The 27294-nt window shown below is 33.3% G+C and overlaps 1 protein-coding gene across 1 annotated transcript; it reads left to right on the top strand.

Moving 5' to 3' along the window:
• Window positions 1-19119: 19119 nt before the first annotated feature.
• Window positions 19120-26140, top strand: LOC131609354 (AT-rich interactive domain-containing protein 1-like). Its single transcript, XM_058881037.1, has 3 exons — window positions 19120-19247; window positions 20708-20911; window positions 24863-26140. Exons 2-3 carry the CDS (start codon window positions 20792-20794, stop codon window positions 25727-25729), a joined length of 987 nt encoding a protein of 328 aa, XP_058737020.1. The 5' UTR covers window positions 19120-19247; window positions 20708-20791; the 3' UTR covers window positions 25730-26140.
• Window positions 26141-27294: the final 1154 nt, after the last annotated feature.

Raw genomic sequence — 27294 nt, 5'->3', positions numbered from 1 at the left:
TTGTTTCTAAGCTAATTTTGATCTAAGAATGAAGTTGATGGTGTTGGGACTCAAAAATACCCAACCCATAACCTAAAAATGTGATTTTTCCCCTTTTTAACAAGTCTGAAAATCCGCAGGTCCGCTGAGCGGAACAGAGTCCGCTTAGCGGAGTCTGCTAAAAATCAGATTTTGTTTTCGCCATAACTCGAGAACCGTAACTCCGAATTGCGCCCGGTTCGAAGCGTTGGAAAGCTTATTCAATGCTCTATCCAATAATGAATGAGTGGAAACCAACATGATGATTTTGGTCATCCTTATTTTGAGTCTTTGGAAGTCCGCTTGATGGTGGCTAAGCGGGCTTGCACCAAAACTGCAAAATCGAAGCCGTGCCTTTGACACTTTATTCCTCAAGGATCCAATAAGCATGAATACCTATAAAAACAAAGGAAAAACTATCAAATGGTATAAAAGTATATGAAAATACAACTATTCACAAAGTATACGTATTTATACATAAAACGGGGAATTATTCAAACGGTATTAACAAAAGTATCGATAAGTGCCACTGTTTACATACACAAAATAAGTACATTTTGGCACTTATCAAGAATGGACAACACTTAATAAGACTTTATTTCATAATAAAATATGTTCAAAAGATTAAAGAAACTTGGTTTGTGGTGGAATTTTTCCCAAGGATCAAGCATTGTTTCCAAATTAGGATTTTAGTTCCCCAAAGTCAAATTTATGGTCAATTCTTGGTCAAATGGATTTTTCTTCAAGGCATGACCTATACTCTTAGGCCATCAAGTTTAACTTTGATGTTTATCTTCACATGTAATTCAAGTTTGGTCCATGGTTTATTTCCATGACTTTTCCATGCAATTTCTCAAGCAATCTTAAAGGTTTAATCGAAGGCCGCTCAAGTTTCACTCATATGGTATTCATTTGATCATCATTGAGATTTGGAATGAAAGAAAACATCAAAAAGTTCAAGTTGGTACAAGTGTGTTTGACCTAAAATCAAGTATAACACACTATTTGGTCCAAACACCATAACTTTATCTATTTTCAACTTTTATGGGCGTTTCTTTGAGCCAAACGTCACTCTTGATGTCCTCTACAAATTTGCCTTAAGGGTCAAACATCAATTAAGACTCCAAGCATCTTAAAAATTGAATTGGACTTCAGGTAATTTATGCTTAATACTTGGTTCAAGACCTGGTCGACCTAATGCCTGACCTAGTTTTTCAGGTCATGACCTCAACTTTGAACACTTGCCATTTTCAAATCAAGCACTCTTTTGAATCCATTATTTTTGCATTTCATTTTCCTCCATGTAAGGATCATTTGGCTTAAGAAGGCCTCAAAATACACGAGAAAATTTCATTTGGCCTCAGCTTGAACATGGTGATCTAAACTTTGTTTTGCACTGTGACCTATAATTAGAAATCATGTGATATTCAACTTGGGAACACCTAAATCATATGGAAACTTTCTCCTTACCACAAAATAACTTGAATTGATCCAAAACTCACACATTCCATGCTTATTTTCACATGGTTTGGATCTAGAATTTTCTCAACTTGGTTCAAACGATTGGGATCTCATTTGGCACGTATGATGAGCTCACTCCCTCTCCTATAAATAGAGCATCATTTCCTCTTCATTTTCAAGCTTTAAAATCCACAGAAACTCTGCCTCCATCACTCTCAAAAAGCTTTAAAAACCAGAAGTTGGTTCTTTGTTTTAAACTTGTTGTTACCGCAATTCATTGCCCAAAAACCTTCATCGGCATCAACTGAAGTTGTTTGAACCGTTACAAAAGTTAGAAACACCTTGCAAGCACCAAATTTATTTCACCATTTTGAGACCTTGAAGCTCACTTCGAACTTGTAGATACGAGTTACACTTCACTCCAAAAACAAGATATCACTCTCTTCGTCTTGATCTTATGATGAAAAGCCCTCATTCACTTGCCATTTTTCATCTTGTTAAGCATTTAATTTTACTTTAAAGTTTCTAGGGTTCATACGTTTTTCTGCAAATTCTCTTTGCTTAGATCAAATAAATTGTTCTTGAGTAGAGAGACATGAACGATGATGTTAGTTGAAACTCAAGCATATGTTGTTAGAGCTTAAAATAACAAGTTCATGTTTCCGCAAAAATCAAATGGACGAAGGTAAAAGATGACTGTTGCGCGCATTTTGGAGCCAAATTTGAATTTCAACTAATAGCGCGTTGACACCTCACCTATATGTTAGCTCTTTTATTTTAAAATTATTTTAAATTTAAATTCTATTTTCTTTCAAAAATCATTAAAAATAGCTCTTAAATGATTTTTAATCCCAATTTTTTTCATAATTCACAAAAATTATTTTCTACCACATATGTTTTTTTTTCAGAATTAAAAAAATAATTTTTAGCCTTTTTTTCTATTTTCTTTTAATTGATTTCAAAAAAAAATTATTTTAATAATTTTCAAACATTTTTTAGTCCAACTATTGAGACCAATTTGTTTGGAATATTTGTGACTTTCTAAAAGTTTATTGGCTTTTTAATTGATGTTTGATGCATATTTTGTATTTCCTCTTTTATTTCCATTTGAAAACCTTTTAAAAATCATTTAAAAACCTTTTTTAATCATTTTCTCTTTATTTTAATGGTTGTTTGGTTTGACTTTTGTTAACCTTGATCAAATATGGTTGATTGATGATTCATCTTGTTCATTTGGACTTTGAATTGATAATCTGATTAAATTAACTTTCATCATTTCAAACTTATCATTAAATGATCATTTGATCATTTTTGGTACTTTGGATTAATGATAAGTTTCATCTCATTGTATTATGAAGAAGGTTGAGTGAAGTAATAATCCAGTCCCTTTGCCTTTATGTTTGATCACTTTTCTTCTTTTTCTCCTCTTTCTCCTCTTTCTTTTGTTTTGACTTGTGCTACATTGTTTTAGGAGAATGATCCTTATCATTTCTCTAACATGTATGGAACATAAATTTCTATTGATCGGCCTCATATAGGTACTACTTCTACATAAGTACACTTACAGTTGCTTAACATAACACTATATTATCCCGAATTTGTTGATTGATCATTAATACTCATATGACCTAATAATTGTACTAAAATTTAACATTTATTTTATGTACTTTACTTTAATGTCATTTGCTTTATGCCATTTACATTCACGCCATTTTACATTTCTTTCTCTTTATTTCTTACTCTTTACATTTATGCCTTTTTCCTTTCTTCCCTTGGGCTTTTGTTTTTCTTTTCATCAAAAGATCAAAAAAATTAATAAAGGCAAGATCCTAAAAAACTAATGTGCTCTTGAGGGCTATTCGTTACTATCCCATACTTATAGAGTTTGGACCTTTGAATTAGACTTATAAGGAATTTCTTTGCTTGGAGTTTTCATCTGAGATCCTTTGATTCATCTGATATTTGGTTCATCTAATGCTTTGAACTTCATATGATACTTGAGAATTCGTATGTGACCTTTGGATTCATCTGATACATATGTAATCTTGGAACTTCATCTGACACTTGAGACCTCATCTGGGAACTTTGGATTCATTTGATACACTTGTGATCTTGGAACTTCATCTGATGCTTAGCATTCATTTCCTTGCTTAAAGATTTGTCTAATAATATGCCTTGCTTGCTTTCTTGTTGCTTATCTTATGGATAAAGTCCAAAGGGAAATGAATGCTTATTTTGACCAATGTCAAATGGTTGCTCTATTTTGTGGTAAGTTCACTCGCACACACGAAGGCTTTCACTTGGGCTACCTTGTAATGAGACATTTTAATTTTCAAAACTTCTCTCTTTTTCAAAACCTTTTTCTTTTAAACTTCAACTATTTTCTTAATAAACATTGACTTTGTCAAGTGACGTTAAATATTTTTCTCAAATAAATGCTAAAACACTTAAGCACATTCAAACACTTTCAAAAATCTAAAAAAGAAAAACATCATCAATATCGTTCTTTTGTTGGATTTTATCGATATTATTCCTTTCCTTTGAAAACAATAAAGTTCGATGACGACTCTTGCTTTTCGAGTTAAGTTAATCAATATCTTAATCTCTAATTTTTCCGACGCAACAAGAGGAATCAAGTTAAATGCAAAAACCTAATGCTCATCCTATAAAAGCCAAACGAAATTTAGAAAGAAAAAAACAAGAGAAAAATTAGGATTCGAGAGCCATAAGAAACAGAGAGAAACCAAAATATTAAGGCAAAAAATATGCAGTCTCTTTCTCTAAGTCCTTTACTCCTTCAAACTCTAACCATCAAACCAATCCTTCATGAACAATCTGGCACCATGATATATAACCCAACTTGTAAGAAAAACCTTTTACTAACATCATAAAACCTTGAAAACACGACCATTAACATAATCCCTTCAAAACCGATTCACCACCACCTTTCTGCAAGACTTCACGGGATGATTCTCCCCATCATCACCAAGACACCACACCATAAAAACCTTACATCTAACACATACAACAAACATACAACAACAACCTTCATCCAAATTGTGTCTCTAATTCGCCATTAATATCACTTCAAACCACAAAATACCAACAACAACATCACCTGCGAGTTCGACATAACAGAAAACGTAAGCAGTAACAACAAGTATTCATAACCCATCACAAAAGAAAAACATAAGAAATTGGAAGAAGTAGATCAAAGCAGATCCACATGCTCCCTCCGGTGCAAAATCATCACAGCACCATGCAAAGCCCAATCGCCGAGAGATCAAGTCCACCGCCGTGCACTCCACGCTATCGCTATGTACTCAACATAATCGTCGACCAGGTTTGGATTTTTTTTTTGTAGCAATGGTGAGATGAAAAGAAATATTAAATGAATAAGAATATGACTTTGATTTAGGAATTTCTAGGAGTGAAAGTGGATATAATTTCATCTTGTCCTCTAATTTGACATGTTTCCTTTTAATTGATTGTTAACAAAAATTAAACATCATTCTCGAATACCTAGACAATCACCAATAGGTCAAAAAAATGACAATTGTCCCTCCTCATTAACTTCCGTTAGTGAATGTTAAATAGAGAGACTAAAAGTGTCGATGAAAATTTTTAGAAGGATAAATGTTCAAAGAAAATATTTTCAGAGACTAAAATTAAAATCTGAAATATTTAAGTGGACCAAAAACATATTTAACCGTGTCACATTGGATTGATCAAAATTCATATGAGACTCACTAAATTTATATGAAACCTGTATAATTTAAGAAAAAATATATATATATATAACTTAATTATAACAATATGCTTAATAACTATTTGATCCCTATTTTATTCCATTTACAGAAATAGTCTTTCCATTTCAAATTCAAACAGTTTTAGTCTCTCTCAAATTTTAGAGCTTAAAATTGATAACATGTTCATTTTAAAATGGCGTATCACTTATGTAACGTGGTGAATCATCATTTAAAAACTTTTGTTAAATATAAAATATAAAAATACAAATTACACATCATTAAAATGAATATATAATCAATTTTAGCGCAAAGATGTGAGAATGAGTCAATTTTATAAAAAAAAAACTTTAAAGATAAAATATTTAAGTAACATAACTTTGAAAAGTAATGTTAGAACAAGATTTGTTCTGATCAATATTCTTAGTTTTGATGATAACAATGTATATGAATTTTGTATGAGATAATGTGGTACTCTAATACTATGCAAATTCCATTTCAAGAATTATATAAAGAGTATGCACAAAATATGCGCAAGAAGCACTGACTCAGAAGGTTCAGCATGCAACATCAGAACATGGTCTGGCAAGACATCAGAAGATGGTCAAGCAGAATCAGAACATGGTCTATGGAAGCATCAGAAAAACTTGAGATCAGAAGCAGAAGCACTGAAGTTCTCATGGTATCACGCTAAGAAGCACTTCAAGGTCAAAAGACAAGAAGATGCTCTGCACCAAGCTGTTTGACTATGATGATATTCAAACGTTGTTTATACAAACATCAGATCAAAAGCAAGTACAAGATGGCAGGCTACGCTGACTGACAAAAGGAACGTTAGAAGCTATTAAAGGCAACGTCAGTAGACACAGCGAAAGCAAGGCTCAAGGTAGTTGACAAAAGAGTGAAACATTAAATGCAATGCCGTACGGATTACGCAAAGCATTAAATGCTCCCAACGGTCATCTTCTCAAATGCCTATATATTGAAGTTCTGATGAGAAGCTGAATACGACACTTGCGCAATTATATAGAAACGCTGTCAAATTCAAAAAGCTCTCAAACTTCATCATCAACCTCACTACATTGCTTTTGTAATACTTTAGTGAGATTAAGCTTAAACTTAAGAGAAAATCACAGTTGTGATAATAGCTTTCTAAGAAGCATTGTAACTCTTAAAAGAATTTGTTTACATTAAGTTGTAAGAACTAGAGTGATCAGGTAGTTGATATGTATACTCTAGAAAGTCTTAGAGGGTATCTAAGCAGATTGTTCCTAGAGTGATCAGGTTGTGATCAGTATACTCTAGAAGACTTAGAAGTTGTCTAAGTGGAAAACCATTGTAATCTCGTGTGATTAGTGGATTAAATCCTCAGGTGAGGTAAATCACTCCAAGGGGGTGGACTGGAGTAGTATAGTTAACAACAAACCAGGATAAAAATCATTGTGCAAATTGTTTTTATCTTACAAGTTTTAAAGCTACACTTATTCAAACCACCCCTTTCTAAGTGTTTTTCTATCCTTCAAATAAAACATCACTAATTTTAAATACGAAAAAATAAGATGACGAACAAAATTGCTTGAATTTAAAATAAAAGGTAATTTTACAAATGAGATAAAATATACGACAAAAACTATAATTAAATAATTAAAATAATATGTTAAAATATGTGGTAATCAAAAAAATTTAAAAGAAATTTTTGCTAAATATTGATAAACTGATATATTAAATTCGTAAGAACAAAAGGTTATTAATAATTTTGAAGGTTACTTAGGGATTGTTTGATTCAGTTTTGTAAAATAGTGTTTTAGTTTTTAAAATTTGAAAACAATAAAACTTGTTTGGTAATTTAATTTTACGAAATTATTTTTGAAAACTATTCCATTATAAAACCAAAAATGGTGATGATTGCATAAGTTATGACAAAACGAAGCTTTTGATGCACTTCACGGATGCGACACCATGGATCAAAGGTTGTGGTCACAGTGCTTCTTGAACGAGAGGCATCAATGCGGATACAGTGCTGATAACCGATGTTTCTATCTTCGATACGGTGGACCTCATGGGGGGTACCGGTATGTTTAGCACTCTAATGCCCAAGTTAGTTTAGGGTTCAAGATTAGTGATGGTGAAAGTGGAGATTAGAGATTATGTACCTTTGAACCCTTTACGAAGATATTTATACCTTAGGTCTAGTGGAGTAGGCAAGGTAATAGGCCTCGTTCTATTGGGCCTTTGGCCGCTGCAGTGTAGTGAGTCCCGGGTCTTTGGCCGGCACAAAACAGTTTCCCCAAGACCTATTGGGATGTTAGATGTTGGGGGAGTATTTCGATAATAGTGACCGACCTTAGAGGAAATTTATCTAGGCGTCGGATGGCATATGCCGCTTTGGTTTTGCCAAAGCGTGATGCGAATACGAATAGTAAATGAAGTCTCGTCATTCAAATATTTCACCATTTTTTCTTTGATGTATGACCTGAAAAACCTTGTTCCCTGTGGAATCCGGTGGGGATGAAAACCTTGTCAAGAGAACGATGCCTTCTTTTGTCCTGACTTAGGAAGAACTAGAGGTTGCCTGTCAAAGGATGGAATATGTCAGTCACTTTATTCAAACATACCAAGACGATTGGTCATGATCCTAGCGATGCAGATATTATTCGCCACTTGGAGTGTGAAGGGAAGCATGGTGATATGTAATAGGTCAATCCTTGTGATCATATTATACTAACATATTGGCCCGTATAGGTCTTAAATTAGTAACACCGATCAATTTGAATAGATATCATTGGGTGGTCGCTGAAGTAGTACAGATTACTTCTACCCTAAACAATATCGAATTCGTAACACAGGCCAACAAGATAATATGCAATACTTTGGATTGGGAAATTCTGCTAGTATGCCTAGATGAGAGGGTGTGTAGCTCTTTCAAGGGTTTCTCAATTCCCCTGTACGAGTGTCTCTTCATCAAGTTAGGGGTGCTTCTACTCGTCTCTGATTTTGAGGTGGCCATGATGAACCGTCAAAAAAATTTCCCCTCATAACTTCATTCTAGATCATGGGTCTTCATGTTGATGTTCCAGCTTTTTACCTCTTTTTTGTGGCCCGTACTTCGCTAGATGAGGCTCAAGATCAAGGATTGATCTCTCTTCATCCCCAAGTACCTTGGTTCGGAATTTTCTTTTTCGACTAGGGAAATTTTCTGGAGCATTTTGTATTGTTGAAACCCATCACTTCCGAGGTGCATATAAACTTTTGCTTATCTTTGGATCTGGTGGGAGATGCTCGTTCTTGTAGATGTGGCTTTCAAAAATATTTGTCTAGAGTTTATTTCCATCGACCTGTCTCTTCTTATCACCTTGTGTCAAATTCTTTGCCTCCCGGAGAAGTGAAAATGAAAGATGATTTACATGTCTGGTATCAAGAGCTCAGATACGAAGAAGGGTTTGGTCCCAATAAAGTGATTTCCTTTCTAGAAAAAAAGGCGAATAAATACACATGTTATTATTAGTGCTTCTGAATATTCTGAGAGATAAAAACACTCTTTGGTTAGAATAGGTATTCAAACGCCTTCTTTTTACCAAGCAATTTGCCCCTTTGCAAACAACTTAAATTAGTTGAGTCAATTGCAGAAAGCATCGGAGCTTGCAAATGACGAGGGCCTAATTGTTGGGTTGTCCTTCCTGGTGCCAATGGTACCTGTCATTGCTTCTACTTCTCTCCTTGAACTTTGGGCTTCTATTATGGTGACTGCCCCGAGGATGGTTTCAGATCTGACACCTGAAATGGGTGAGCTAGCTGCTTCCGCAACTGATTTATCTACTCGGGGGCTTTCACCTTCTCCTTCCTCTACCAAGAGGGGTCGGGGTGATAGTTTATGCACTCTTGTAAGAGGTTCTCCTAAATAGGCTCGTTTGGTGGAGGACAATGAACGGGATACTCAGACTCCTTTCTTTCGGCTTCCTGTTGTTCTTCCTTCTCGGATACCTAGCACCCCAGAGGAGTTTGCTTTTGCTGTGGATACCGAGGACTTGAATTTTATTTGGGTCGGGTCCCTTATTTCTACTATAGTTGCCAACCAGGATGACGTTATGGGATTTGTAGAGCTTTCAAGGGTACGAGATGAGCTGAGGGAGATGCGTGAAGTCCTTGAGTGGCAAAACTCTAACACTGAGAAGGAGGTTGTTAAGCTTTAGGCAAATGTTGATGCTCTTAGCTCTTTACAGGAAGAGGTCGATCGGTATGACCGACCGTCCATTTTGGCAGCTCGGGTAGAGGATAGTTAAGGAATGCTTTTAGAATCCTGCAATCTGCGTTATTGTTTATTGTAAGAAGCGATAAATAATATTTTCTTAAAGTGCAAGTGACCTTAAGTCTTTGTGAAGCCATGCATGGCTATTTCACTTGGATGCGAGTAACATTGAGGTAGTAGTAGATGAATATGCTTGAAATGTGCTTGCACAGAGGAAGCATTATTGCAGTTTGAAGTTTCCGTATGTCGAATTGAAAATGGTGGAACGTGAGTTAGCCTGTGGGCATTTACGCTCATATATGTACTTGTAAGTATTTCATGTCAAACCAACTAGACGCGACTATACCTTAATCATGTTCATATGGATAAGGATAAGTCAGGTTAGTCGTGGTGGTGTTTTAAATTATACTTATATACGAAAGGCAAGAAGCTGGCTAGATTCGACCATGCTCTGACCTGTGTTCCGCATCATAGAAAATCTTACTCGACCAAAGGTAGAGTATCCCGTCTATAGCTCGGATTGAGGTGAACATCTTCAGGCTTCACCATGCTCACCCTCAAATTGGCTAGATCCAAAGGGGGTATGACTGCTACGCGTGAAAGTGTGTATTTTTTGACAGGGGATATTTGAATGTTGTATTCGAACATGCAAAGCGTCTCTAATAGAATCCCTAGGGGAATTGGTTGTTATAGTTAGACGTGCAAAGTGTCTCTAACAACTCCTTTGGATTCTAGAGGCTCACGAGGTGTTGTGAGGAATTGATTTTGTAGCAAGGCGCTTAAAGTGTATCCAATAACATGTCTGACTACTTAGGGTATGTGAGGCGCTATTGGGAATTGATTATTGTAGTTGGGCATTTGAAGCATGTCGAGAGCAGTTCTAGGGGGTTTGATTGTTGTAGCCGAGCGCTTGAAGAATATCCTACAATACCCCCAAGTTTCAAGGGAACAAAGCAGAAAAAAAGAATATAATTATATATTTTATTTCACTATTATATAATGAATTTATATACAATAATAAAATCTTGTGGCCGAGCGTAAGTTTATACCAGACGCTTCCCTCGGACATGGTATCCAGGTGGCCTGGTACTCGGTTGGTTTTGGAAGGCCAGGCCCTTGGTATGAAATGTGTCTTACCTCGGTCGTGCGTGTATGACTTTAGTGTTTCCTTCTGAGGCAGAAGTGGCCCGTTTTTAATAGGTTCGAATGCTGCTTCAGGAGGGCTCTTGTCTAGGAGGATGTCGAGTGGATTATGATTAGCATTTGTTGGGGTCGGCAGGTTTCTGATGCTCCTCTAGCTTTGTGTCCTGCATAATCTCCTGGGTAGTTATCCCCGACATGATCCATGGGGCGCTGATTTCCCATATCTCTGACTCGTACCCTGTTGGCTCTCCTAAGTTTTCTTTAAGAAAAGAGCAGGGGTGTGTGAGAGAGACCTATCCATCTGGTGGAGAGACGGGTGGCCCTCACTTACTCCATCGACCGGATGGTCAAATGATCTTTGATCCCTTGAGTTACCCCGCATCCAGAATTAGGCATTGATTGTTACGATGATGAGGTACCCGACATAAGGCTTTTACAAAGATGAGATACCCGACATTGGTTTCTCGTGTTGGTGTTGAATTCGCGGCTCTTGGGGATGATTCCCTCAGACCTTGCTCGCGCTCGGGCTGAAATTTTCTTCATATTTTCATTAGACCCCATACAGAGGTATGCCTGGTGGGTCGAATCCACAACTTTGCTCGTCTGAGGGCGGTATGGGATCCAACTAACCCCAAATTTATGAATGTGAATGTGGATCTGAGGGTGTCCCTTAATCGGTTTCCCTTAGTGTTCGAGGTTGATGCCCACGGTCGAATAGGATATCCCCATATGAGGTCAAGGTTCAAGGCTTCCATTGGCGTCGTTCTGAGGTTGCTCGAACTTAACGTAACTTCTTGCTTGACATCAAATCGAAGTTTAATGGATCCAATAGACGCGAATATAAAATTTTCGGCTTCGTGAAACTTTAATTTCTTCGCCGAAGATCTCTTTGAAGCTTAGATCTAAGAATCGAATGTGAAATCATGGAAATTGGAAGTCGATTCTTATAAGCAACACCATTGTTTCGTTGCAAAACCTGAAATGGTGATGTTTGGAGAAACTACGATGTAACGAAGATTTAGATGCACTTCACGGATGCGACACCGTGGATTATGTTGCAAATTATTAATGATAATTAATAATATGATTGTGTTCCAAAATGACAAGGAAAATATGTTATGATTTGAATTTTGAAATCGAAGAGTGGTAACTCTTCATGGAATGTTGCAACTGTTGGTGAACCATGCTGTGGGCCAAAAGTCATAACTCTTGGAAAAGAAATTGTTTCACCAAGGGTCGCTACCTTGTGAAACAATATCAGCATGGCCTATAAAATCATAACTTTGGATTCAGAATTCTTAATCAGAAAAAATGCAAATCCTTTACAATAATTCCAGAGCACTCTTCGCTACATTCGAGTTTTCGCCGGTCTTGCGCAAACTCGATAAGGCTGAATTATCCTGGGTATTCCTGCATAGAAACTCCAAGACAAATTGGGAGTGCTTGAAATACTATAAGGAACGTGTTCCGTACACGATTCTAGCCTCGATTCCATTCGGTTTAAATTGATTTTTCTAACAATCTTATAGTATATCAAATTATGGCAACCGAGGCTTCCGTATCAAGAATCAAGAACAAAATTCGGTATTTTGTTTAATGACAACGAGGCTTTTGGTTCAAGCATCAAAGGATGAATTTTTGTGTTGTTGACACATTTTGTACACAAGATCAATCACTATTATAAATTCGAGTACGTTTTATTATTTCATATAGAAATTAAAGCACAGTGAGAAATATGTTTTCGAAATCCAAAACATGAATAACCGTTGGTAACAACCTTAATGATTATGGTATATGTCATACTTAAAATCCTTTTAATAATAATTGTAATATATTACTTTCTTTTAGTTAATATGCCAATTCTTTTAGTTAATATAATAATTGTAATATATTACTTTCTTTGAAATTATATAACATGCAGCGGCATAAATATGACATTCATTTAGTTAATATGCCATTTCTGTAATCTAATTACGCAAGGTTTTAAGGTCTTTGTTATAAACTGTTGACATGCTTTTGAAGTTTCTATTTTATTTTTCATTTCGAACCGTTGCGTGATTGATGCTTATGAACAGAGACATTGGTTCAATAGTGATATTGTTTCTATTATTTATATGGTTGCGACACTTTTGTAATATTAAAATAAGCAATAGTGATACTGATAGTATACATTCTATATTGAAGTATATCCATGTATATATACACAATATAATTACATTAAGCAAAAATATGATATGGTACCGTACTACCGTGTAAGAAAATATTGAATTATATGATACAGGGACCATTCACATACACATATTTGTCTGTTGATATTTGAAATTCTATTATGCAATACAGGTTACATTTTATTTTGCATAATTAATATGAATTTAAATTTTTTAATATGTCATCACATTGATTTTGGTTATAGGCTTCAATATGATATTTAATTAAAAGTTAAAATTTTATCATATTGCTTTTATTTGGCCTAGTTGTAAAGCTTAAATGAAAAGTGAATCATCTAATTTAGAATTATTTGAGTTAAAAATTTGTTAATTTGGATTCTATGAGAATATTTGTTTGTATTCAGCAAAATTTATCATTATAAGACATATAAAGATCATTCAAAGATGGATCTTAGAGTCTAATATAACTATTGAATTCCGAGATGTGGAATTTGAGAATCTTATCGCGGAGGATAAGGAATTCAAGATTCCCACAAATGAAAACCTCATGAGGAAGGTTCTCTACGGATTTATTGAAAAATAAATCGAAAGTTCGTCAATGATTGTTGAAAAACAAATCGAACTTAGAATAAGCAAAGTCTGAAAGGCTAAGGATATAAGACCGAACAAAATCACTTTTCGACTTATTTCTCTTGTGCAAAAGGAAATAGTGAGAGTTTTGTTCGTGATGTTCTTATTCTTCAAGTGGAAGACGATCCTAAGACTTATAAGGAAGCAATAGCTTCAAAGGACTATGTTTTTGGAATAATGATATCCAAGATGAAATAGATTCAATAATGTCAAACCATACTTGGAACTTGTCGATCTACTTAAAATATCAAAATCCATTGGATGCAAACGGATGTTTAGAAAAAAGTATCATAGTGATGGTACGTTAAAACATCTACAAGGATTGATTAGTAACCAAGGGTTTTAGACAAAATAAAGATGTTGATTATTTTGACACATATGCACTAGAAGCAAGCATAATGAAAATTATAGTTTTGTTTACATTAGCTTCATCAAATAAATGTCAAAGGACATTCCTAAATAGAAATCTCAATGAGGAGATTTATATAGAGCAATCAGAATGTTATATTGTTCCTACTGATGAACAAAAGGTGTATAAGCTTGTTAAATCCTTGTATGGATTAAAACAAGCGCCGAAACAATGACATTAAAAGTTTGACTTTGTCATTGTAAGTTTCTCCGATTAAGGAGGAACTGTAACACCCTGGATTTCCGCTTACCCCGCGGGGCTTCCGGCCTACCAAGCATGTCACCAGCTTAATCAATAATCCCCCCTAGGTCCGCTTATCGGCTGCCCAGGAAATATTGTTTTTGCCTTCCGCAGGAATCGAACCATGTACCTAGGGGTTAAGTACATATTCATAGCAATTCCTGCTACCACTTGAGCTAGTTTTAATGTAACACCCCGATATCCGCTGCACGCATCAACCGTGTCGGCCAACCGAGCATGTTACCGGCTTAATCAATAATCCCCCCTAGGTCCGCTTATCGGCTGCCCAGGAAATATTAGCTCAAGTGGTAGCAGAAATTGCTATGAATATGTACTTAACCCCTAGGTATTTTTAATGTAACACCCCGATATCCGCTGCACGCATCAACCGTGTCGGCCAACCGAGCATGTTACCGGCTTAATCAATAATCCCCCCTAGGTCCGCTTATCGGCTGCCCAGGAAATATTGTTTTTGCCTTCCGCAGGAATCGAACCATGTACCTAGGGGTTAAGTACATATTCATAGCAATTCCTGCTACCAATTGAGCTAGTAGCTCAAGTGGTAGCAGGAATTGCTATGAATATGTACTTAACCCCTAGGTACATGGTTCGATTCCTGCGGAAGGCAAAAACAATATTTCCTGGGCAGCCGATAAGCGGACCTAGGGGGATTATTGATTAAGCCGGTAACATGCTCGGTTGGCCGACACGGTTGATGCGTGCAGCGGATATCGGGGTGTTACAGGAACCACACAAGTTAGGGGGAGAATTTTCAATATTATCAAAACAAGAATTCAAAGAGTTTGTCATCATCAAAAAGGGGGAGATTGTGAAGAATACATCTTATATTTAGTTTTGATGAAGACAAAGGTTATCAAATAAGAAAATGATCTAAAGTGTCATGTACATCAATGATGTGGTTGATCAAGAAGGTTGAACATAGAAGTTCAAGAGAAGATTTGAGAGAAGTGAACATAACTAAGGTACTCATTGCAATTCATACTATTTATTTTAAATTGCTCATAATTTAATCTCTCACTTCATCGAAAAACCTTCTTGCATCATCATGCATGATTATCTAAAAACCTTTTTCATCTAATTCTTGTGATAAGTGTTTGTACACAAAGTTGTGTAAGAATTTTGTGATATTCCTTTGTCTCCATGTTGATCATTATCAAAGAAACGAATGAAATCTTAGAAACAAAGAGGTTTCTAACTTCCACATTCAAGATGAAAAATCTTGAAATAGTGGGCACTCTTTGCGATCAAAGTAAAACGAAAGAGTGGGGGTTGAGAAAACCACATTCAAGATGAAAGATCTTGGACTAATTGACACTCTTTTGGAGATCAAAGTAATACTAAAATAGTGGGGGTTATAAACTTAGTCAAAGACACTTTGAGAAAGTTCTTGATAAGTTCAAACTATCACGTTTCAAGAAAGTGAATATTCAATTTGATCTTAGTGTGAAAATGATGATGGAAGAAATGTGGCTATATTAGAATACGCAAGTGAAATTGGTTTTCTAATGTAATGTACTAGACCTGACATAGAATTTGCACTTAGTAAATGAGTAGATTTACTAAAAATACAAATGGTGAGCATTGGAAGGCCATCACAAGGATTTTGATTATCTTTTAAAAACCAAAATCTTGACCTCTATTATGGTAGGTTTCCTGCCATATAAGAAGGATATACCAATATGAGTTGGATATCGAGTGTTGGAGATCATATATTTACACTAGTTGGGGTGAGATTTCTTGGAAGAGCAAGAAATAAGCATGCATCACTATCTTGACCATGAAGCCATAATGTGTGGATATCTCTACCACTGGTCAAAGAAGTTGAATGATTGAGGGACCTTCTGTTGGAAGTTCCATTGGCTATAAACACAGTGTTTCAAAGGTGTTAACACAATGCGACAATTAAGCCAGTTTAGCAAGAGAATTCAGATAAGTGTAAAATGAAAAGTTTGGGCACTGAGGCCTTAGACATTCTTTCGTGAGAAAATTGATTAAAGATGTAATCATTTAATTCACATATATACGATTGATCTATAATTTGAATGTTTCATTTACTAAACTTCTGGCCAGGGATTTAGTAAAGACAACCTCAAGAGGTGTGAGGTTGAAACTCCTTGAATAAGTGTTCCAACAATGATAGCAACCCAATCTGAAGTTAATACATCTTAACCTAAGATTCAACGGGTAACAACAAGTCGTTGATTTGGAAGATGGTGCAACATTTTGTGACAATGTTGACTATTACATAATTGAGGGTTGAGTTTTTAGAAACTCTTAATGAAGTTCTATATCGAGGAGGATATGTATCTCAAGAAATAGATACAAACTGAACTTCACCTATATGAATTTCAAGATGGTGCCGTCTTAAAGTGAGAGTTGGAGTTTCTCTCATGAAAAATTCATGAAAATAGGAAAAGCACATGGCCATAAATAGTGTTAGGCGAGATATGTAGGCGAAGAACCTTTAAAGAGTGTGTGTATAGTAACGCCGGTCTGATCACATGGGATAACGGTTCAAAGCATAGCTACCTAACATTCCGATTAGGCTTTGCGTTGTCTTTACTAAGGTTAAGTTCAAATCGAAAGATACTTAACTGTATTAACACTCTTTTGCTTTCTATATTCTGGAATTAGACTTGTCATTATTAGAACAAGTGGGGGATTGTTGCAAATTATTAATGATAATTAATAATATGATTGTGTTCCAAAATGACAAGGAAAATATGTTATGATTTGAATTTTGAAATCGAAGAGTGGTAACTCTTCATGGAATGTTGCAACTGTTGGTGAACCATGCTGTGGGCCAAAAGTCATAACTCTTGGAAAAGAAATTGTTTCACCAAGGGTCGCTACCTTGTGAAACAATATCAGCATGGCCTATAAAATCATAACTTTGGATTCAGAATTCTTAATCAGAAAAAATGCAAATCCTTTAGAATAATTCCAGAGCACTCTTCGCTACATTCGAGTTTTCGCCGGTCTTGCGCAAACTCGATAAGGCTGAATTATCCTGGGTATTCCTGCATAGAAACTCCAAGACAAATTGGGAGTGCTTGAAATACTATAAGGAAAGTGTTCCGTACACGGTTCTAGCCTCGATTCCATTCGGTTTAAATTGATTTTTCTAACAGATTAAAGGTTGTGATGATGGTGCTTCTTGAACCAGAGGTATCTGCGTTGATACAAAGCTAATAATCAATGTTGTTATCTATGATATGATAAAGCTAAGGGGGGATGTACCTGCATGGTTAGCACTCCAACGTCTGAGTTAGTTTAGGGTTCAAGTTAAGTGATAGTGAAAGTGGAGATTAGAGATTGTGTACCTTTGAAACCTTTACGAAGGTATTTATACCTTTGACCTGGCGGAATATGCAAGGTAATGGGCCTCGTACTATTGGACCTTGCTCGCGCTGAACAGTGGGTCATGTGTCTTTGGCTAGCACGGAACAAAAACTATTCTATACTTGACAATTTTAAAAACTAAAAAAACTAAAATACGTTTTAGAATTTTTTATTTTTCGATTCTTAATTTAAATTAAAAAGAGAAAAAACAAAGAAAAATTATACATTTTTCATTAATAACAAATTTGTAATATTGTACAACTTTAAAATAATTTTTAAAAATGAATATCAAAGATATTTTCTTTTATTTTTTCTTCAAAATTATTTTCTAAAATTAACATAAAATAATTTTAAAAAATAATAATTAAAACTCGATTTCAAAAAAGCCCTTAATACTCTCTTGAACTTTTTAAGAGAAATCTTCCAGCGACCCTCCGAGTTGTACTTGGCACCTCCCCAAAGTGGTTGTGATTATGCATTTTATCATGATATAAATCACTGAATTTTTAAAAAAGTTTAGGCAATTTCCAGATTTTCCATGCAGTTACCAGATAGTTCGTAAAATTAATCGTTTGGATGTAGAAATATCGAATTTTTGAAACAGTAGCGAATATTTTGCAAAATATTGGAGAAATACCAGACATTTTCAAAACATTCCATAAAAATTTATGAAGGTTTTCCGAATTTTCAAAAATCTGGTACTTAATTACCAGATATATAAAAAAAATCTAGACACGTTAAACCAACAGGTTTTTTTGAAAAATTCGGTATGCTTCAAAAATTATGGATATTTATAAAAATTCGGTAAGCAGTAGTGAAATTTTTTAAACGACCTAGTACATTATTCTCATTTAAGTTTTTAACTAGCATATGATTGTGAAACTCACACCTGACCGTAACCTTCCAGCCGCTTCCACTTAGCACTGATCTCACCATAAATATGCATTTCAGTTTCATAGTAAATGAACCTGCACCCACGACCTTCTTCTTATAATTTTCTCATCTCTCATAACCCATAATAAATTTATCTTTTCTCCCCTCATCCCAATTGCGGTATCAGAACGAATAGTAACAACAACAATACCATGTTGTTTACCAACGGATTATGCACATGCCAAAATGTTAACCCGAGAGGGGAATATTTGACATAGATAACATATACTAAACAAATTATCAATATATGAGATTTCATAAATAGGGAATGCGCAGTTATGTGCAAAGGAAATATTTATGTAAAACATACAACATCAGTGGTAAAAAACTTAGTAAAGTCAACATCGGAACCATAAAAAACAGGACCGTACAATTGGAGCATCCTAAACTACAAGATTTGTAGGTATATCCAAAAAAAATTAGTATATCTGACTTTTCAAAATAAGCGATATTAAGCAATATTTCATATATTTCAAAATCTCCTGCAACAATTAAGCTCAAGACAAATGTATTTTTGAACTTTCATAAAAAAATGGTAAAACTTCAAAATGTTTCGAAATTTTTAAAAAAATCCGATGAATTTTCAAGTGATTTTTCACATGTTTCAAAAAATTCGGTAAAAATGCATAAGATTTCTTGATTCCAAGAAATACCAATTATTTTAGTAAAATCCGATAAAACTAATGAGGGGTGCCAAATATAAATGGAGAGGTGTAAGAAAGAATCCTCATTTTTTTAACTATTGGACTTGCCCTTTAGGCCCATAGGCCCCTTAGTTTCAATATAAAAGTACCCATTTTATCCCAACTCATGTATTGATCGAAGGAGCAAACGGTGCATCCCTTTCTTTTCGGTTTCATCTGTAAGGCGTGGCTCCTTCTTGATTTGTGGTGAGTCATTTTTTCTTTCTTATTGTTTGGTTTGCATCTCCTGCTATCTTTGTTGCAAGAATCATATGATATTTTTCAATTGTTTGCAATTTCTGATTTATATGTTACTGGGTTAGTTTTTTCTTTCTTTAAACATTGAAGAATCTAAACCAAATGCAAGAAAACTAGCAAAACTGTAATTTTATATACTTATATTTGACATATGATTTGGATCTCATGATTTCTTGCTCAGATTTAGGGTATATTGGAATTGATGATGGAATTGAGTGGTAAAAAAATTTTATCATTTGGATTTGTAAATAATTAATGAAAAATTAATGAAAAGAATAGAATAAGATGAAATTCATTTTATGTCATTTCATCGAGGAAAAAATTTAGATACAATTTCTTAACTGTAGTTTATACTATTTTCTAATGAAAATATGAAAAGAGTATAATTTCCTCTTACGCATATGCAATTTTCTCCATTTTCACTGCATAAAAAATATCTAAGTACACTTATCATATTTTTATTGAAAAATAGTATGAATCAGACTTAAAAAAATTCTGTAAAAAATTATTTCGTAGAAACTTAGATACAATTTCTTAGCTGTGATTTTTTTCTTATACATCATCAATTTTTAGTGTAAAAAGGTGAGAGACTAATTTCGTAGATGTCGTTAACAAATGGAATGTCATCAATTTTGAGTCGAAAATTTAAGAGCGGACCAAAACTGTTTAAATTTAAAATAGAGATATTAATTCCGTGAATGAGATGAAACATGAGGATCAAAACTGCAATTTAACCTTATTATCATTGTTGTAGTACAATAAAACACAAATATATTAAAATCTATGTCTCATCGTATCTGGTATATATCGATATGCTCATATGTTCTCATACATCGTTGATACATATCAAAGTATCCGATATTTTCTTGGAAACTCTTACCGCACCCCTTGGGGGTTTTTAGGTACCACGTGCACTTTCAAAAATATTCTTTGTTGTCAGAAGCACCTTTGTTTAGCCAAAATTTAGTTTTTTCGGAAATGCATTTACGGAATGTTGAATTATTTAGAAGTTTTCTCAGTTTAAAATACTTCTGTAGATGCATCTCTGGAAAAAAATATTTAGTAAAAAAACAAATTGCTTCCTCGTGTGTATCTCCGGAAGCAGGGGGGCATAAATGAAATTGCGCTAGATACCTAAGAGTATCAAGGAGTTGATTGAGATTCTATCTATTTTTTTTCATCAAATTTTTGTTGATATGTCATAATAGTTGATTGAGATTCTATCTATTTATTTTCATCAAATTTTTGTTGATATGTCATAATATAGTGACGACACGTCATTATTTCTAAATAATGAGACAAATTTTCTCCTCAATTAATCTTCTCTCAACTCTAAAATACATTACATATCTAGATCATTTGGAGGTGACTCTCATATTTTCTTTTTGTAAAATGTGAATTGCTTGTAGTTGAAGGGCTTGTGTATATTTTGCCTCAAGTGGAACAAGACGTGAAAAGTATGCTTTAGAGTTGTTTGATGTTAGAGAGATGCGATGATATGGTCAAAAGAGACAGCTTCCAAACCCAGTGATATAAAGTCATCACATCATAGTCTTCAAAATCAAAAGCACCAAGTTCCCATGCAGTTAAATTCTAGCTCTAAAAATTCACTGGTATATTTACAATTACTTTTCAACTATCTAAATTAGTTTTTAATTAGAGAAGATGAGAATATAGTTTAAATATCTATGAGAAGAGTATAATTTTCGGCCTATTTAGTCAAGGGTCAATTTTCTATCTAATTTTGTTGGATCCTCATTTATCATTAAAATATTTAATGTCATTTTTTTATATTTAATTATTTAAAAATAAAAATTAATTTTGACTTTGAGATACTTTTGTGTATCAAGTATTAGAGATAGTAATAGGACAGACCAACGTACAGGGGTCTATAATTTAACCTATTTAAAGTCTGACCTGATGTGACTTACTCACTCCATTCTTTATTATAAACAAATTTTAACTTTTTAGATACATTCATTAAATGATGTATCAACTCTATATATAGTCTTAATATATCATTTATTAATAGCATGTTTGGGTTGGTTTTTGGAATACCCAAAATCAATTTTTGAGGTGTAGAATTGATTCTGAGTGATTTTGAGGTGTTTGTTTTATCAAAAGTAGAATTGATTTTGCCTCTATAATTGATTCTACTTGAAGCTAGAATTTGTAGCTTCTACCTCCAGAATTGGTTCTGGGTGATTTTTATACTAAAATTAATTGTTCAACTCATTTTTAAATAAAAGTATCCAAACAATTATATTAAAATCAATTCTATTAAACTCAATTCTGATTCAACTCAATTTTGCTAGAATCAATTTTGTTCACTGCCAATCCAAACACACCCTAAATGAATTTAAAAAATCAAATTTACATATAAAAGAGAATTGAGAGAGTATTTAATAAAAAAGTTAGACTTTAAGTTTTTTGAAAGTCTATTTAAAAGCTTGACTTCATATCTCAAGTTGACTATTTAAAAGCCTTAATGTAAAATAGACTTTTAAATAGGCTTTTAGGCTAGACCAGACTTTTAAAAAGTCTAAGTCAAATGAAAAATTAGCCTATAATAGAACATAAGCCAGACTCAGGCTTTAAAAACCTATTGTAGATCAACTCAGGCCTTCTACGGTCTGACCTGGTCTATTTTCACACCTACCAAGTATTCAACAAAATTCTTTGAGTTCCAATTATTTTTAATATTGTATTAATATTATGTACCAATGTAATAAAAAATGATTGAATCGGTAGGTTCAACTGGTTGATCAGACACGTGTGTCGTATGGTCCATTCGATAGTAGAAATCGTCCTACCATAAAATTAGAATAATAATTGAAAAATAGGCCAAAAGCTAGAATAAGTTAGAAAAATCGAGGGTTTAGCCGATTATGGAGGTTGCACAGTTTTTTTTTTTATGGTTTCATTGACATGTGATGGATTAGCATTAAATAGATTCATAAGAATTACACTTAATTTTCTCAGTCTTGGATAAGACGTATGATAGAGTGCTTAAATAGATTTTGTACAAGTCTCAGGCTTTGTTTGAAAGTTTATAAGGGAAGAGAGGAGAGTACTTTGAAAAATAGAAAAGATTGAGTGAAAAAAATAGAAAAATTTTGGTTGGAAGGATTTTGGAGGGTTTGTTTTTCTTCATATCACTAAAAATTCTCTAATTTGGGGAACTCAAAATTTGTATTTCAAAATTTTGGATAGTTTTCAATAACGAAGTCTTAGATATTGATGAGATCATTTTCAAAATCAAGATGGTTTCTTGGTGGTGGTTACAAATAGGTTCAATTCGGTTAAATTATAATTTTTATGAATGGTGTAAAAACCCATTGGACTTTCTGTAAATAGTTGGTTTTGTTTTGTTTATAGGTTAAGTCTTGTCTTCTTCTTTGTATTTGGGTTTGAGTTCTCCTAGAACTCAAAGTTTGAATACAATTGTTGCTTATCAAAAAAAAAATTTATTTGGGTAAAGTTTTGAAGGATTTAGAAAAATTGTTCAAATATAACTTTTGTTGTTATAGTATATAAAAAATTAAAAATACATTAATTATAGATATTATTTTATCATTTTAAACAAATTTCTTTTAAAAATATTAAAAAATTCTCTATTTTTTAAAAAATAATTTTTTGAAGTCCTCCTTTTCCCTCCCCTCAAAACTCTCAAACAAAGCCTTCGAAAAGAAATGGGTTATGATTGTCAATATTCGAGATATGTGTGAGAGAGTATCGTGGAAAGTATGAAGGCTATTAATTGAACAATCTGAATTGTTGGACAATGTGTTTTTCATTTGAAAGATGTAGATCAAAGGCTATTGAATATGGAAGTGATTTAATTATTACTGACATCTGATGGAGTAGTATCAAATGGATCAATAAGACTAGCACTTATTTTTTCTTGATTTGGATAAGGTATATGATAGAGTGTCCACCGAGATTTTGTGAAAAGTTCTTGAGAAAAAATGGGTTAAGATTATCTATATTCAAGCTATCCGAGATATATATGAGATAGTGTCATGGGAAGTATGAAGGTTATAAATTGAAAACTCTGAATGTTTGACAATGTGTTTTTCATTTGAAAGATAAAGATTGAAGGCTATTGATCATGAAAGTGACTTATTTATACAATATATGATGGAACAGTATTGGATGGATCAACATGACATACACTTAATTCTCCTTGATTAGGATAAGGCGTATGATAGTGTCCAGAGAAATTTTGCGAAAAGTCCTAGAGAAGAAAGATGTTATGATTGTCTACATTCAAGTTGTCTGAGATATGTATGAGAGAGTATCGACTAGTATGCGGACATAAGGTGGAGAGAAAAATGATTTTTTTCAATAACAATAAGATTACACTAAAATTCAACCCTAAACTTATTTTTTTTACACGAAACACATTTAAAAAGTAGCATTGAAATATATGTTTTTTTTAGATGATGTGCCAGTTTGTTTCAGCTTTAAAAAAATGGATTTTTTCTTTGTATTTTTGAAAATAGATTTTCTAAAACCGTTTTTCAAAATATTACTAATTTTTTTATATTCGTTTTTTCTAAAATGAAACACTTAATTTGACATCCTATAACATAAACATACATAATTGAAGACCATAACTTAGTCAAAATCATAATTTTTTCAAAAAGTTGTATTTCAAAAATGATTTTTATGAAAATCTATTTGAAATAGCTTCAAAATTAAGTGATTTTTTTGAAATTTTGATATCCAATTTTTTTCCCACAAATAGATGAAATACCTAAAATTACATTATAAGAATAACTATTCAAACAAAATTTTCATTTGAAACTTTTATAAAAAGTTTCTTTATAAAAAAAATGTTCACAAAATTTAGTAACACTATAAAAATTATTTTTTAAAAAAACCAAAACAAACGGGCCCATAGTCATACTGAAGATTTAAATGGAAAATTATAGATTTAGAGACCAAACTTAAAAAATGTATTATACTTTTCGATTAATGAGGTATTGGATACATATTACATCCAATAATCATGTCATATCCTTGCTTCGCGACGAAATTCATCTTCCATAATGGCCAAAGACCTAAATTTTAAATGCAAGAGTACCAGAATGTTCACCCATATTTTATTAGTTAGCACTCTCTCACCTATATTTTATTAGTTAGCACTCTCTCTAACACATACATACTCTCTCTAACACATACATTTTAAAATAAGTTTTATTAGTTAAAATTTATATAGGTTTTATGAAATTTATCCAAGACCTCATTATTTAGTGATTCATATAAATTTCAATCAAAGAAAATTAATATGATAGAGAGTGTGTTGTTAATCAAATACATATTACTATATTTTTTTTATCGAAGATCCTAGTAGATATCTTTTCTTTATATGGGTTTCATGCTTATAAATAATTACTTACAGTAAGTTGAAATGCAATCGAGATGAAATTTAACCTAAGGATAAACCTTTGATAATTCTATCATAGAGACTGAATCAAAACTTGCTATAACTATCTAAGATGTGTATAGGTTCATAAATAGTTTTAGTCACAATTATTTTATTTTATTTTTTATTTCAGAAGAGGAAATGTAAGCAATACATAAATGATGGAAAATTTGATACTAGTTCTGAACTTATCGGTAAAAAGAAACATGCTATTGATAATGTCAAAGATCAAAAAAGAAAATCATATTCCCATGCTCAAAATGATCGGGTAGAATTTTGTGCTATTTCTAGACAAGACTATTCTCACTTAGGTGATGCTGAAGATTCTGCGAAGCTACCAAATTATCTTATGAAAGAAGAGAGCTTTTATACTCATGCTAGAGATTTAATGGATAATAATTATTCGTATGGTATCGCGGCATCAATCAAAGAGAAATTAAAAGAAGAAGACATGGAATTCGCTGACGCTCGGAGGAAATTTTTACCTTCTAGGAGTAGCCATCTTCCAAGACCATTTATTCCTATTGGACCTAGGTTTCAAGCCGAAGTTCCTAAATGGGAGGCCTCGACCATATATAATAGTGATGATTGTTTGAAGTGGTTAGGCACCCAAATTTGGCCAATGCCTTCTTTATCTGGAAATAATGCAAAAGATATTGAAAAAGACAGGCCCGATTCAAGCTCGTGTGAGAACCTTGAATCAGTTGACTGTGTTAAAGAACATTATGAAGCTAGAGAGTGCTTAAAATCAAAGGTTAACGACACTTTCACAAGTTGGAAGATCGATAACGAGAAAGATGATGTTTCAAAATCATGGACTATAGAAGATGAGAAGAAATTTGAATTTCTTATAAAATTGAATCTACCATCAAGTGACACGAAATTTTGGAAGCTCGCTATGGAGTACTTTCCATCCAAATCTATCGAGTGCATGATGAAGTACTATTATGATGTATACATCCCTAGATGCATGAGTATAGAAGAGAAGATTTGTCTTTGACGCAGTTGATGGTGGACCAATATGATAATTATGAGATTGAAGGTGCGTGTTCAACTAAAGGTATGACTAAGATTTCATTACGCCAAAATTTTAAAATTGCAATGTTGAAGATGTTAGGAGCTTGATATCTATCATTTAGAAGCTATCGTCCTTGAATGTGCTATAGATTCTTAAAACCTATGTAATATTTAAAAAGTTTGACGTGTCATTGTCTTACAAGTCGGTTTTATATGATTGAGTTAGATCAGATTTATTCTTCTAATATGCTATTATAGCTTATCTTAGATCTTTTGTTGGATTTTTTGCATTGTGCACACCTTCTGACTCATTTAGGCCTGAGTGTTACAAGATGTGTTGGGAATTATATCTCCATTGCAGTTTGACCCTAGTCGTCTATTTGCGACTTCTGAATTTTTTTAACATTTCTTTCATTTCTCAACTTTATTTCTTTTTATCCAAAGTTTTTATTTTCTTTCCTCCAAACTCGCGAGTATGAAGGGAAAGAAAAGAAATACTTAGGCTCGGTTTGGTAAGCCATGTTTTTTAGCTTATAGCTTATGTCTTATGTCTTATGTCTTATAAGCTCATATGATAATTTAGACCCGTTTGGTAATGGTCTTTTCATCACGAGCTTATAGTTTATTTTACTTGTTTATAGCTTATTTTTCAGACGCTATTTCAAATAGCGTTTTAGCTTATGTCTTATAGCTTATCATTTTTTCTTCCTTTTTTATCCTTATTATTTTAATTAAAATCTATTTTTAACCCTTATAATTTATTTTAATTTAAAATAAAATAAATATATATTAAATATCTTTTATGTCATTTTACATTTATAGGTTAATTGAACCGCTCATTTTACCAAACACTTCAATTAGCTTATAAGCTATCAGTCTCAACCATCCGCTATAAGCTATAAGTCATCAGTCATCAGCCATCAGTCATAAGCTATAAGCTATCAGTTAGCTTATCAGTCAACCGCTATTTTTACCAAATAGACCCTTAGATGGAGAAGAGTAGAGAGAAATATAGAAAAATCTTCTACATTTTCTTGAAAAAGTGTTTTGTTTTTATTTTTGTTTTTATCTTTTATTTTTCTTTTCTCCTTTTTAATCATCGTTTTAGGGATGTCAACGTGGCAAGAAATATTCAGAGGATGATTTCCCGCACTCCGCCCTGCCTCCAAATTTATCTCCTATCCCCAATCCTTACTATGGGGGGGTATTTTCCTCCATTCCCATACCCATAGATTTTCACAGAGATCCACAGAGATCGAATTTAAAAAAATTATATATTTTTCGATCAAAACTAGGACACTAGTATTTCGTTACTTTTTTTCTTTTTTTTAAAAAACACATATTTTGCATCTTTTTTTTTTAATAAAAATATATCTTGCATCAATAACAAAAACAAAAACAAAAGCACTTGTTGCTAATATTTTTTCTATAAATAAAAATAATAAATATTAACATAACTTGTTGCTACCATACTTTCAATAATTTACAACCACAGTACTGTTGTCGTCCAGCGCAAGTGGTTGATTATGTTTGAATGTGGCAAATCCA

The sequence above is a fragment of the Vicia villosa genome, linkage group LG6, assembly GCF_029867415.1.
Source record: "Vicia villosa cultivar HV-30 ecotype Madison, WI linkage group LG6, Vvil1.0, whole genome shotgun sequence".
NCBI lineage: Eukaryota > Viridiplantae > Streptophyta > Magnoliopsida > Fabales > Fabaceae > Vicia > Vicia villosa.
This window is presented reverse-complemented; position numbering and strand designations above follow the sequence as displayed.